General features: G+C 33.9%; 1 protein-coding gene across 5 annotated transcripts; it reads right to left on the bottom strand.

Moving 5' to 3' along the window:
• Positions 1–310: 310 nt before the first annotated feature.
• Positions 311–15,334, bottom strand: LOC126760020 (armadillo segment polarity protein). Of its 5 annotated transcripts, none has more exons than XM_050475342.1 (7): positions 15,196–15,334; positions 13,473–13,532; positions 7,023–8,662; positions 6,747–6,947; positions 6,413–6,685; positions 4,845–4,938; positions 311–1,325 (listed from the first exon to the last, which is right to left on the bottom strand). In XM_050475342.1, exons 2-7 carry the CDS (start codon positions 13,501–13,503, stop codon positions 1,090–1,092), a joined length of 2,475 nt encoding a protein of 824 aa, XP_050331299.1. In that variant the 5' UTR covers positions 13,504–13,532; positions 15,196–15,334; the 3' UTR covers positions 311–1,089. The 5 variants fall into 5 exon arrangements, with proteins under 5 accessions (XP_050331299.1, XP_050331300.1, XP_050331304.1 ...); XM_050475343.1 differs by lacking the exon at positions 15,196–15,334 and adding an exon at positions 13,909–13,962; XM_050475345.1 differs by lacking the exon at positions 311–1,325 and adding an exon at positions 2,840–3,002.
• Between the last annotated feature and the right edge of the window lie 241 nt (positions 15,335–15,575).

Genomic DNA, 15,575 nt, shown 5'->3' with positions numbered 1-15,575 from the left:
TCTTTAGTTTTGAGGACTGCTGCTGATGAGTTGTTGTAGCGGCAGAAAACATTTACTAACATTTTTGCCGACTGCCGTGGGAACGGTTCGAATGAGTCTGCTCCATATGACCGATATGAGTCCAGTCATTGGTTAATATAAATCCCAATCGTTCAGACTACATAGGCCTGATTGTTTTGAGAATGGCTGTAGTGGAAGTTGTTGTAGGGCTTCAATGTTATTCCTGAAACAGCACAACAAGTATCGTAGGAACATCATTAATAATACTTACGATTACCATTGATTACATATTTAATTAAACACTTTGAAATTTAATTCCATAAAATGTGAAAACATTCACATATTTATTCAAATCGCGCTTACGCTTGCACTTGTTACAGATAAGAATTTTTTGTTTGCATGAAAAAAATAACACATACATATGTAAATGTGTAATTTTGTAAGTTCAGTAAGTATGTATGTAAGTATCTTATCTGCGGATATGCTTGTACATTTAAGTAATTTTTAATTTATTCCTTCTACAAAAATTCTTGATAATACTCCTTTTTCAACTTGTGGCTGATTTTCTTTCATAGATATTTTGCATTACAGCGATGTGTTGTTTACTTTTCTTATGTCATTTATTTTTTTAACTTTCAAATTTCAATTTTTTAATCGGTTTTTAATGTATGTAATTATATGTTTTAAGACTTAAGATTCGATGCACTTGAATGAGCCCTTTAAATATTTGAATCTTCTATATGCGTTTATATGTTTGTGTGTACGTATTTTTTGTTCTTATTTCTTAAGAGTATAAACGCGTTTTTTGCTAATTTGGCGACATTGCGTTGCAGAAAATAAAAATGCTTGCTTCGTTTTAGATGCCGAAAAAATGTGTGTTTTAATAAAAATCAATATGTAATTATAAAATGTAAATAGTGTATGTATGTATGGTATGAATGTAAAAGGAGTAATTCATAAGCTTAATCCTCGAATGGAAGCAGAAACTTAATACTATCGTAAATAAAGAATACGAACGAACTCATAATAAGAACGGTAGAGTCGACTTTAAAATGTTTGATTTTGTTTTGTTTTCATAATATTAGCTTATTAACAATCGGTGTCATACCAAGCGGCCAAGTTGTTGTTGTCATTTGGTGGAGTCGGCATTGCATCCAAATCAAAATTCAAGGCCCCAGCATCGATCTCACCTACATCCATATCCATCGAATATGGTGAAGTTGGTGCACCGCTTGGTGGCACACTGTTACCACCGCCGCCGCCACCACCAACTGGGCTGCTTATTTCCAAGCCTTGCATTGAATCTATTGGTAAAGTATCATATCCTGTGAAAAAAGTGGTGCAATAGTGAGTATTCAGTAATAATTGAGATTTATTTTAAACGTATTTTCACTTTTTTATACAAGTGGATTTGGTTTTGGTTACATAACGAAATCACATGCAAAAATCAGGTGTCATTTGCGCAAAATATAATTTGATTTCAGCAAAAAACAAAAACAAAACAAATCGGATTTCAAGTATTTTCATGCAAATTTAAAACATCACTTTCCTATGAAGTCGTTTTGTATGTATGTTGATACCAGGAAGTTGTCTACCTTTATAAGATCGCAAAAATTGCAAAGTAGCTTCATTTCATGTAATTATTTTCTTGATCTAGGAAAGATTTAGTAGCAAATTCCTTGAGCTGGAAACTAGCAGCAATAATAATCACTTTTGCTATATATGGTAGTTGGATTGTGAGAAAATAAGAATATAAACGCGTTCTGCCCTAGTAATCGGAAGCAATATAACAATCTTAGGTGCGGAAATCACATTTTTTCTAAATTTATTATTTTCTCTAATGTTATGAAAGGATATCGCGTTATAGCAGTTGTAGTGTCAATTATCGAATATTAATCGATTAAACATCGGATGACAACAAATGTCAGTTTCTTTTTTTAAATGCATCTACTGAATTCTATTGGTTTTCATATTTTATAATTCAACATATACTCGAATACTAATGAAGTTTTTTTTTTTAATTTGCTTCATTTAGTGTACATATTTTCCATAATCAAAAAAAAGTTCTATCGAAAACTTAAGAGAATGCAATAAAGCCATGCATAACATGAATGCACAAAAATTGCTACAATTTAAGCTCAAAGGGAATATACATCATATACATAATTTACATGAGTATATATATGTAAGAATGTACATAAATTTCATTTCAAAAATTTAACAATAACGTGTGCAAGAGTCAAATGTACAAAATAAGGCTGCAAAAGTACTAACGAAGAACCAAAATTGTATTGTATGCTAAATTCTAAATCAAAAGAAGTTAAAATTAAATTAAAATTCACGAAATAAATCTACTGCCAACTTACTACGCACTAAATTTAATTTAAATTACATACCGAAAGTCTATAAAATTGGTAAATTATAAAATGAAAGCAAAATCAAAATCTCATAACTGTACGGTAAAACAAAAGGCACAACAAATTCATTTTTAGTCACCTATATGGAGGAATTTGTCATTGCTTGTACGCGCGCAAAGCGAGTGCCATTCCTAAGCTGGCTGGCTTTTGGTTTGTTTGTTTGTTTCTTTGACTGGCTGGTGGTTTGGATTATTGATTTCGGATGAGTAATCTTAGCTTTAAAGCATTCAACGGGTACGCTACAGTTGCCTTTTTGTTTATTTTTTTATTTTCATTTTTACTTTCTTGCTTTTGGTTTCGAAATTCAGTGAGTAAGCTTGCTCGCAATGCAAAACTTGTAAATCTTAAATCTTATTGCCTACGAATACTTTGAGTAATGTATACATGTATACGTGTTACTACATTTTACTTATGCTTACTAATTTTTTTTTTTGACTAAAATTTTTATCGCTTTAATATTTTGTTTTTAAATTAAATATTTTTTTAAATAATTTTATTTATTTGGTTTTGTTTCTTGCTTTAAATTCGTTTATCGTTCAGAGATTGTATTTATTTTTAGTGATGATATATGTTAGGCTGGCTTAACTGTTTATCATTAATTAATTTAACACAATTTAAGCATTATGTATGTATTTAGTTTACATTATTAACGAGCAAGCAAGCGATCCGTTGAAAAATAGCGAGTAGAGTAAACGAGCGAGAGATAAAGAGAGAGAAAGAGAGAGAAAGAGAGAGAGAACGTTTGGTTAATTTTTCGTTACGATATTTTTTGCACAATTTACGACTACATAGTATAGGTAATTGAATCGATTGCTTTACTTTGCTTTTGGATGAGTGAGTTGGTGAATGGATGGATGTTGGTTGGTTGTACTACTACTAGCTTTGTGAGCGTTCTTCTACATATCAATACATGGCATGGTAAAGCACGGCATGAGTGATTAATTGGCAAATGAATGGCTATTAAACCCCTACTAATTTATGCATACGCACTAATTGTTATATATATTGTAATTGCATTGTAATAACTAAAAAAATCGTGGAAATTAACTGAAAAAGCAGAAATAACGGAGATAACGCATTATTTAAGGTGAATGAACTTGTAGCGTTACTCTCAAATTCGTGGATTTCATAAAGGATTTTCAATACTACAACTTGCGGTGAGATTATTGTGACTTGGTTCAGGTTGCATGGATGTATGGTATTAAGCTATTATTAATTTTTTTTTTTTTTTTTTTTCAAAAATATTTTTAGGGGTTTTAAAAAACAGCTAGCTGAAGTGAAATATTTTTGTTATGATGAACTAGATTAGACTTTCGAACACAAAATTGTAGCGTTCGAAAAATTCTTAAATTAAGTACTAATTTCTATTACAATATTTAATTTTATAAATTGGTACATTTTCAAAATATATTTATTAATAATTTATATTACAAAATTTAATTTTAATAATTGGTAAATTTTCAAAATATGGTATGTATACAATATATATAGTACATATGTAAACCATACACATTCGAACTTAAAAATGTATAGTGCTCGACAACCGATTGGAAAACCAAGATAAATTAATTTTTAAATTAAATTTTAATGAACCATATACATATGTATGTATGAAATTGACTTTTTAATTTTATTTTAACTGTTTTTAAATTTTGAACACATATATTTCGAATTTTGTACGTTGAACGCCTCCATGTAGGCAACACTTAAATTTTGAATTTAATTTGAGATGGTAGCACTTTTTTTTCAAAGCGTTGCTAGCTATTTCATTGATTACCAGTAATGTAAACAATGTTTGTCTTAAAAAAAAAAGTTTTATAACTAAAATATTTCACTTTATTGACACGGGATTAAAATAGGTGTATATTTATAAGGTTGAACGTGTATTTTAGCATCGGATTTATGTGCATTATTTTATGTTACTGTGCTTTGCCCAATTTCGGATGATGTGAAGCATTTTTCCAATTTATTTTTTGGATGATAAAACGTCAAACAGGCGTATACAACCTCATTTCAAGTGGTTTATATAACATTTAACTAAACAGGGTTGATGATTAAAGGGTAATTAGACGTTTACTTCAATCTGGCAGTGAAGGGCGATGTTTAATATGTGAGTTGAAGAAAATGTAAAAGAAACAATTTTAATGATTTAGCGTAATTATGGTATAATTTTGTTATGCAGCTCTCAATCGAAGTTACATACGTAATTACGCTGTTAATGAATTTTGATTTATTTATTTTTTTATTATGTTTTTTAGTTTTCGTTTTTTTATTAGTTTGACGAACGAACGCATCATGCTGTCGTAACGAGTTTACATATTTACGAAAACCGCAAGTTAACGGAAAATGTTTCAACTTGTATTTTTATTCAATTTTGTTATTTTTCTTTAACTGGCGAGAGTGGGTCTGGGAACTCAGCATACATACCTTGTTGGAATGCTCGACCTCCATGTGAGCTGTGCACACTCGGCGGGCCCTGCCCATATAAACCTTCATATGCTTGTTCGGGTCCAAGCATATCCTGTGTGTGACGTTGCGAAAATTGCAAAAAGTTGTTAGGATACAAATGATTTTCAAGGAAGTGCAAATGGACAGGTGTTGGGCAAGGTTTCAGTGGTGATATGGTGGTGGTTGTGGCATTTAAACGTTTAATGTTGTTTTTTTTTATTTCATTAATTGCAATTGAATTGTAGCGATAGTCGTTGTGATTTCGTGATAGTTTTGCGAATTGTTTAAATTTTCAACGTTTTAGCACAAATTTCGGTGTTTGGTCAACATAATTGCGACGGTGTTTATGGTAGTAAGGTGAACGGTTGTTTTTGTGATTGTGTTACAAACCAAGTACATAAAAAAGGAACAAAGAAAAAATTAAAATTGTAAGTTAATTAACAAAAATAATAACACAAATTAATAAACTTAAAGCTAATGAAAGAATAAAACTAAATAACGGTTGCAAAACCAACGAAAAACTACGCTATGCGAATACAAGTAAAGTGGTCCTGAAAGCTTATTTTTAGTGGCTCACTGTTAATTAATGTGCTTAAAGCTAACGCTGGATTAGTAGGGAAGTGTCAGGTTTAAAAATTTAGCCTCAAACCTTCTTTGTAGGAGTTAAGTGTCTATGTATACTATAGTGATCAGGTGTGCAAAATTTGTTCTGAAATTGTACTCTCGCGATTATTGTCCAACGCCAAATTACATGAAGTTATCTTGTCAAACAAAAGAGTTTTCATACAAGAACTTCATTTTGAACGATCAGTTTGTAATGCAGCTATATGCTATAGTGATCTGATAATGGCGGTTTCGACAAATAAACAGCTTCTTGCGGAAAAAAGGGCATGTGCAAAATTTCAAAGCGATATCTCAAAAACTGAGAGGCTCGTTTGCGTAAATACAGACAAATAGACGGACATGACTAAATCGACTTAGTTCCTCACGCTGATAATTTACATATGGTACATATATACTTTATAGGGTCTCTGGCGTTTCCTTCTCAATATACTTTGTTTAAGGTATAAAAAATCCACTAAAAATTTCGACAATGGACCGCTTTGAGGACCACCTATAACTTGCGTGAGTAATTTATATAAATTTAATTAAATCTGTACTATCGTTTTATTAAATAAAAATTAATGTTTCCAAGCATAATAGCTGACATTATTTATATTTACAATTTCCGCTATGCTCTAAGTAAATAAAGGTAGTAACAAAATATAGGTTATGTTGAAGCGAAATAAAAATTGTAGACTAGGGTAATTTATTTATGTATGTATGTATGTACACAAGTAAACAGTTGGAATACTTTAAATACGCATACAGAGAGTTTTAGAGCAGACCAATTCGTTGATTTTTTCTTTTATGATTATTTACTTTTGCTAAGCTTACAAAGAGATAAGCGTCTAATTTACGCTACGCTAGCTTAGAGGATTTTTTCTTTACACGCTAAAAACTCACAAATAGTACTACAGTGCACTAAATTTACACTGATGACTCACCTGTAGATCCGGACCCATGCCTAAATCAGCATTTCCCCACATATTGTTGTCTTCGCGCAACAATGAATTGGTCAATTCAATAGAAAGACGCTTTTTGTAATCTTGTGGCTTATCCTCGCTCATGCGGAATAGCACGGCTGCTGCATAGGTGGCAACACCTTCGTTACGCGAGTGCAAGAGGTCAGTAAGCGGACCAGTAGCGCCTTCTTGCTCGATCATTTCGGCGCCCTCTTTATCGGCGGCCAACTCACAAAGTACGCCGGCGGCAACGCGCTGCAATAGACATTGTACATTTAACTAGAAACAAAATACTTTGAGCGTATGGCAAACTAACCTGTATATTTTCGATTTCGTTGAAAAGTAGACGCACAAATATCGGTATGACAGATTGTTGCCGTATCAAAGCGCGATTGTGCGATTCACGTGCTAATATGTGTAGAGCACCGACGGTGCCTTCGACGATCTCCTCCATACGTACGCCGTCGGCATAAGCGGATGGCTGCTGGGATCCGGTAGTGGCAACAGATGAACGTTGCTACAGTAAAATAAAAGAATTATTATACAAAGTTAATAAATTATTTGATTTTTAACAAAATATTTGGCTACTTACGCGTTCAGTATCCTGGAATGCGCGCATTAAGAGGCGCACCAAATTGTGTATGGCGCCATGTTCGCGCAGTGGTGCATGGTTGGCCGAGCACAAGGCCAAGTTGCGTATCAAACCGATGACGGCCTTGATTAGCGGCCAACGTGATGGTGGATGCAAAAGCTTTACAATCACTGACAGTCCATAGTTGAGACGTACGGCGTTCTGTGCCGACTCCGAGTCCACATGACGTGAAGTCAAGTGACGCAATGCGCACACAGCCGGCTCGGTGATCTCTTCGCGGTCACCGGCATTTATAATGGTGCGTACCAGGGCATCGACACCACCAACTTGACAAACGATAGCTTTGTTGCGTTGGTTATTGCAAGTTAAATTCGAAAGTATGCCAGCGGCACAAGTGACAACATTCACGTCCGTCGAGGCTAATACCTGCACCAAGGATTGCAGTAGTGGTTCGAGACCATCTACCTTGGTGGCGGCATCGGATAGATTCCGCAATGTCCACAAACAGTTTTGCACTAAACGTGGTGATGGATTGGCTAAATGCATAGCCAAAGCCTGCATGCCACCAGCATCAACAATGGCTGGCTTATTGCTCGAGCATACGGAGAGTACCTTCAACACACGTGAAGTAGTCCAGAGTAACTTCTCATAGTCGTACGAGCGCATAATTCGTACCAGTTCATTGGGACCGCCCGAAGCCAGTATGATCAATTTGCTCTCCTGATTGCCGTAGGCCAAAATTTGCAAGCAATCCGTAACGATGGCTAAGAATTTCACATTATTGCGCTGCAACAAAGTGACCATCTTCTGCAGGCCACCAGCCAGGCGTACGGCCATTTTCGATCCATCCTGATGCAACAACAAATTATGTAGTGTAGTAATGGCGTAGAAGAGCACACTCTCAACAGGTGATGACAGCAATTTCACCAAAGCCGGTATGCCACCACTCTTGAAGATAGCCAGCAGGCCCTGACGATGATGTGACAAATTGTGTAGCGTGCCCACGGCAGCTTTGGTGCTCTCCAAGTCATTGCTGTTGGAAATAGCACGCACTAAAGCGGCAACCATTTGTGGACTATTCATGATGGCATGGCGAGAAGCCTCTTTCTTCGACAATTGATGGACCATCATGGCGGCCTGTGAGACAACCACTTGATCTTCATCATTCAACAACTTAATCAATTCGGGTATGGCACGTGTGGCCAACTCGGCATCATCTTGATAGTTGATAAGATTTACTACGGCATGTTTCAACATTTGTGATGGTTCCGACAAGCGCTGCACTGCAGTGGGCTGTTGGGGATCGAACTGAGTCGATGGTATTTCGATGCCCTCCTCCAAAGTCTCGGGGAACATGGCGGCACGTACACGCTGTGAACGTGTCTGACTCAACTGTTGATTCATATCGTCCACCTGCTCTTGGGTGAAGTTCTGTGGAAAGCCAGTATCCAAATCGAACATAAGTGGGTCGTCCTCCATTTGTTCATCCTCTTTGCCCGACAACGATGGTACTTGTGTGACCGCACCGGAATGAATACCAGAATCGCCCAGATACGAATTCTGCTGCCACATTAACGTTTGCTCCTTGGCCGAGACCATGGGTGGCAGGTCCGGAGGATTGTATTGATTGTTATGCGACACTGAAATTGAATAACGATTATATTAAATCTAATACATATACATAGGTATTTTGTTTTATTTTTTTTTTAATTTTTACAATTAGTTCGAAGAATTTTCATAAATTATTATTTTTTTTTTTAATTTTATTTATATCTAATATGAAGAATTTTTATGGTAATTTTAGTTCAACTTTTTGGGTTAAAATAAGATTTCTTTACTGATTTAATGCCAGGCATTCTTTATAAGTTAACGCATACGCCTAAATGTAGGCAACATATAATTAAATTATAGCAAATTTTAGTACTTTTTCAGAAATACTTTTTGGGAAAGTATTTTGAAAAGCTGTCGAATGGGTGTGACTGTTCCATTCACACTTCAGTCGGATCTATATTACCAGAACATACTCGTAAATCGTATTCATCTCCATTTTCAATATCATTTTACTTTGATTAATTATTAATTTCACTTCAGAAAACCACCCAGCATCATCTATTGTTAAGGCATTAAATTTCTACTAAAAAAATAAAAACAACAAAAAGTCAGGAGAGTGGAAGCGCAGTCACTGACACTTCCTGAGCCAAGACTACGTAAATGGATACGTAAGCTCATAGGTAAAACTCAACGCATAGTGTGAATGAGAACATTATTTTAAAGTAAACTAAATGGCCAGAAGCGCCGACCACGGATATTACGACACATTGTCACAAAATGACAACGAAAAGAACAAAACCAGCATTGACATTAAAACATTACAAAGCAGTGACAAGAACTCGGATTACAAAGCGACACGAATGCAAACACAACAACGGTAACAGATATGTTGACAGCATAGCACATACATATGTACATATGTACAGGATTCTTAGGGAAAAAGTTAAGAAATATATAAAAATATGGTTTGTATGTAAATGTAAAAGTATAGCACTCCAAAGTGCATTGGTCAGGTTGGTTAGTATGTGTGTAGGTGTGTAAGCATAGCCGGCAGTCGAGTCGTCACACTTTGTTAGAGTGACAACAGTTGCATTGTGCTGACAAAGGTCTGGCAACCGCACCGCCTACTGGCAGCCCACACCAACCACGTTGGGAAATGGGGGTTGGTTGTTGGCGCGGCGAGCGTATAAAAAATTAATAGAAGTAGAAGATTTGGCAGTGTGAAGCTGAGTATATTTTTAACGGTTTCAAGTTAACAGCGCATAATTATTGCAATCATAATGATGACGATTTTGCTGTTGTTGATGATGATTTTTCGATATGCAAGGCCTTGTGGTGTTCAAACACTTGTTCAGTTACATTTATACATATTGAATTTCCATCAAAAGAACAATTTTGCTGATGCAAACCCATTTGTGTGCATAAAGTGTTTGATGATATTGATGCTGTCAGACTTAGTGGTCTGCTGTGCCAGACACTTGAAAGAAAGGAATTTTTTAAAGCCAGACAGTTTAAAATTCAACGATTCATACAAATCAACGGAATCACAACACTAAAAGGGACGCAGCGGTGTAGCAATGCTGTGTGTGTGTATGTGTGATCGAAGGCACGAAAGAAAAATGCGACCAAATTATGGCGATGGCGATTTTTAATATACCCTAAAAGCTCAAAATTTATTTTGTTCCCCACTTTAATACTTCTTAAATATTATATTAAGTTTGCCAAGAAGTTTGTAACACACAGAAAGAAAAGCTACTCATTTTCGGAAACGTCTTTGTCTAGAAAGCTTTTGTTTTTGACGAGGCATATGTCAAAAATTTTGCATAGATAACTAGCCAAAGCAACTTTACAGTCTCCGAAAAAGTTCTCCAAATCGGACAACTATAACATATATGTAGCTGCCATAGTAACTGACCGGTCAAAAACGAGTTCTTGTATGGAGTATTTTGGATTTGTAAAGGGTTGTTGTTATTGATTTTGTTGTAGCAACAACATTAGAAGATTCCTGAAGTAGTTTGGGGGAAAGTCGGGATTTAACAGTCCTTGATCGGATAAAAATCTGGGTCCGTCCCGGTTATAGCCTTAACAGACGGCAGCGTTAATCCGGATTAATGCAGTAAAGAATTAGTGAAGCAAACTTCATTGCTAACTCATAATTAATCCTTAAAATTTTAGAGACTTATAGCATTGATAGACGGCAGCGTTAAACCAGATTAATTGCATTTTTCGGGATTAATTCAGGAGTTACCACAGCTAACTCCGTTGCTGAATCCAAAAATAACTCTCAAAAGTTTAGGAAGTTTGTGAGATTTTCGTTGGCAACATTGTTAAAAATGGCCAATTTTCATCTATTGTGAATGAAATACAAGCAACCCTGACAGCTGTTTATCAAATTCTCAATATAGTATCAATAAAACTTCTATGTTATGATGCAGTTTTAAAAATAATGTGTTGATATGCTTTTGTAATAAAAAATGGTTTGGTAAAAATTGGTCGGCTAACAACCGTAATGTTTATCTTCTATCAATTTTTATTGAAAATATTATAAAAAGGACAATGAGCTGTTTATGAGAGTTTCAAACTCGCATAGCTGCCGTCTGTCACCTACAAATTTGGATCTGATTAAGTGCGCAGTTAATCCGGATTAACGCTGCCGTCTGTCAAGACTATTACGTAGACCCGACTATAGTAAAAACAGGAAGTGTTTTACAGCTTTCGTGCAACCGAAGTTAACGTTTTTTCTTTAAGTGTACTTAAAGTTTAACGTTATTTCTTAAATTGACAAATTTAATGTATGGGTAAACTGTTTCCATATAGTATAATACTGCGTTAGACATATTGACTGTAAAGTTGTCTTTAAATAACCAAACTGCTAAATATGCTTAAATTGACTTATCGCCACGAAAGGAGATCATATAAAGATGTTTTCCATGCGATAAGCTTTAAGTAGCGAATCGAACAAACGACCGGCTTATATCAAAGAGACCGGCATACTGATCAGCAACTGGTATAAGACCAATGTAACTACATAGGATAATCAAATAGAGATTGAATAAAAAAGAGAATACCAGCTCAAGTAGAATCACACATACACACTTATTTTGAATTAAATCGAATAATTTTGTTTGCAAATCGAACTCACATACATGTATTTACATAAAATTGTTAATTAATATGAGAAGAAGGAAAACATCTGAGGACATGCCAGTCAAATTACAAGCATTAGCTAAACAAATTTGTTCTCTTTATTTATTTAGAAGATTTGTATTTAACATATAATGGCTTACTGTGTATATACCCATACAAATAGAGTTTGCTAACTACCAAACAGAGGAGAAACGACAATTCATCATCAAATATGAACACCCTATATACATATATACATACATATATGTATGCACATACATATGTACATATATTGTTATATGCATCTCCAAAGGAGCAAAACTTTGGTTAATCAAAGCGTAAAAATCGTATTTTTATGTAAGTCAGCCTAAAAAAGTGGCAGTAAAAATCAAACACTGATGCATGTCAAAAGCGCAGACATTGCAGTGTGAATGGCCAACATGGATCTAAAGAGCAGCACAATGTAATATAGCATATATGAGCATAAGTTTTCTTTGTATACTCCAGTTGTTGCTGGCAGTGCGCCTTCATCAAATTACAGCATTACAAGAGCTCTTCAGCAGGCTTAATGATAGCTTGATAATAAAGAAAAATTTCCAACCGACATATGCCACCCAAAGCACTTTTAGATTCATATGCAAATATATACCAAGATTTCAGAAACGTACGCGTGCATGCGCATGCATTTCTCCCATTGACAGTGGTTAATTTAAAATGCCTGCTGGCAAAAGTCCGCATCAATTGCCTTTGAAATGAAGTATTGGCATAAAAACCCATCGAACTAAAATGGGGGTGGTTCGCATGCGTACATACATATGTATCCACTTGTGTACTCGTGTCAAGTATAAACACAGTTCCACCAAATGTCGTGAAAAGTCTACGGTTGCAATATTAACAAGTAGGCATACATACAAACATAATTTTAAGGACTCGATTTATTCATACTGCACTTTTTTTGATACGTGTATATACTACAAGTAATATGTGAACTTAAGAATTTCCGTTTTGTCGACAAAAATTTAATATTTTTCACACATAAATATTTTGGAACCGTATACGTACGTATTAAAGTAAATATATAAAAGCTGAGGAAAATAGCAACACATGTTGCCTTTAAAAATATATAAATTATCGATGTATAATTCTCAGGAATCAGGAATAAGGTTAAAGAAATATTTCTTGCTTGAAAATCGTTTTACTTCAATAACACTTTGGAAATACTGCACTTTGGACCTTACTCAAGACATGTTGCTAATTTCGTGAACACAACTGTGCATGTGGAAATAATATGGGTAGCATTATATACATATGTATGTACGTATGATTGCATTTTTAACTCCCGCAACCCTTCTTTTATAATCTTTTGGAAATGAAATTGAATGCGTAATCAATTTAACGACTTTCAAGTATATAATTTCAGCAATTTCTAAAATTACTATGGAGGAAATATAATTCATTTTACCGGAAAAGCACTTTAGTCTACAGACTGGGAAATGTCAACCATGAAAATTTAATAAAAATAAATAAAAAATGAATTTAATAAAATAAAATTATTAAAAATTTGTTACTATCAAAAACACATTTAGTAAATTTAAATATGTTGAACATGTGTTTTAAATACGTTTCCTACTGTAGTAATATTTATATACACTTTAATTTTATTCCTATAAGTACTTTACTAAAATCATTCGACTATTTTTTGTTTACACTTGTTAATTTCTTCGTTATGTTTAATGATGAGTAAAACTCCATTTCCTTTAATTTTCAACTTACTTGTACGGTTTTGCGCTGGCATGTAACTCATCTTGGTGATTTAGGAAGAGCACACCACACCTAAAAAATAAATATAAAATATGTTTAATAATAAACTCTAAGATAATAAATAAATTTCTAAAAGCTAGGATGGTATATGTTTATTTCCCGAAGAAAAGCTTTTGTCCGAAGATAATTACTTGACTCCAATAAAGTACCAAACCTTATAACCAAAATTTGTACGGCAAGTCAACCAAATTGTGATTTTAATTAAATAATCAGTGCTGTAGACAATCTTAAGAGTACATGGATCACACAAAACTACAGAAATCTTTCACCCACTTAATGAATATGCGTATGCATTTCTACAAAAGGAACAAAAACAAACAAAAGATGTGTATTTTTCCTCGCTTTTACAGGTAAATATTTTTCAAAATAACATGTTAATTTGACTCACGTTTTACACTATACGACGTTTTAGCGATTTGTTTATTGATGTATGCAAGCCGACAACGAACAGTCGAGTAAAACAGAAAAACGCCAAAGAAGCCCAAACACAATCGGCCCTTGCAAGACAATGAAGCAGGCAAGAATTGTGCTCAAGCGCAGGTCAGTCAGTCAACGCAAGAGTTACCCGCAAAGCAATAGCATACATTTTTTTTAAATGTTAGTTAAGAAGTAATTCGTGGAATTGCATAACCTTTTATAAATAAATTTATGCATAAATGTGTATGTACATATAATAAAGGAATGCCCGGAAATGAACCTGCTTATCATAATCATATTGTGGCATATTATATTTTTGACCCATCTTAAAATAGATAGACGGCAACTCTATTTAATACGATTGGATTCAGGCATTTCTATTCTTACTTTTTTTTATAACCAGCAGGAAATAGTTCTCCGAGATTTTTCCATTATTTTATTCACTAATTAGACGTTGGTTACTCAAAGATTAAGAATACATCAATTTAAAACAATTATAAATGCACAATAATATGGGAATAGAGAAGTACGAGAAATATTTAAGAACATTTTAAACATATCTTCCACTTTAAAGATACCTTTAATTTTAAAACTATCAATTGCAAACAACATACCTTCTTGCAGATATGCTAGAACTGACAAGTTGTGTTAATAAGATGACACCAAGTTTCAAGATGGCTACTATGTAAATGCGGAAAGACTTGCCGCAGGTTAATTACTGTATGGACAGTGTTGTAGTAAAATTCAGGTAGAAATTGATATGGATATTTCTATTGCATTATAAATTACACTAGTATTTACAAATTGTTTCATGAAAACATTTACGATTTCGAAAAGTACACAGAATACTTGACAAAATACCTGAAACGTATATATATATATATATATATATATCGTAATATATTGACACAATTTCAGAAAGATACCATTATATCAATGAAAGAAAATTATAAACATGGATAATAATTATCCATGATTATAAATACGTACTGCAGTTCCCTCAAAAGAATTGGTTATGGAATGTGTAAGAAATGCTGAATGCAACGTTTTGACAAGTAAAAACAAATATATGACTACACATGTATACACACAAAGCATTGCACCAGCAGAAGCACCAACAACATCAAGTGCGAGACTTCGTACACCTCTTTTATGCACCACACCTCCAGAAAATACACTTCACTTCCAAACACCCAACTATTTACGAATCGATATTGCTCGAAAAAACATATATCTCTTTTCGCATTTATTAACTTACCGCTTAGTTTATGTAAGAAGACCCTTTTTCACACTTTTTAATTAATTTAATGCACTTTTTTATTATAAAAAAACAAATTTTCGCGGAGAAGAAAATTTTTAAGACAATACGAGTTCACGCAAATTACACGAATGCTTTGCTGAAATATTCAACACCACTCGTGAAAGTGCTGAATATGTAGAGCTGCATTTACAAAATTTGATTATGAATTCTTAACAATATCGATAACTAAAGAATTAATCGAGTTGTAAAAGTTTTCGTATAAGAAATATTTTTAATTCCTTCTAATGTTAAAACTAAAATTTGAATTTTTGTATTTCGCTTACGTTCTGTTCTTATTGTTTTAATCCGTTACAATAATAAACAATTTTTGTACATAT

This window comes from Bactrocera neohumeralis, chromosome 5, assembly GCF_024586455.1.
Source record: "Bactrocera neohumeralis isolate Rockhampton chromosome 5, APGP_CSIRO_Bneo_wtdbg2-racon-allhic-juicebox.fasta_v2, whole genome shotgun sequence".
NCBI lineage: Eukaryota > Metazoa > Arthropoda > Insecta > Diptera > Tephritidae > Bactrocera > Bactrocera neohumeralis.
This window is presented reverse-complemented; position numbering and strand designations above follow the sequence as displayed.

Excerpts from the sequence above, each read along its gene's own strand:
- LOC126760020 (XM_050475342.1), bottom strand. The coding sequence starts at position 13,503 with ATGAGTTACATGCCAGCGCAAAACCGTACAA. Across the intron at positions 6,948-7,022 it reads CATTCCAGGATACTGAACGC|CAACGTTCATCTGTTGCCAC; the intron begins GTAAGTAGCCAA and ends ATTTTACTGTAG. Across the intron at positions 6,686-6,746 it reads ACGAAATCGAAAATATACAG|CGCGTTGCCGCCGGCGTACT; the intron begins GTTAGTTTGCCA and ends TGTCTATTGCAG.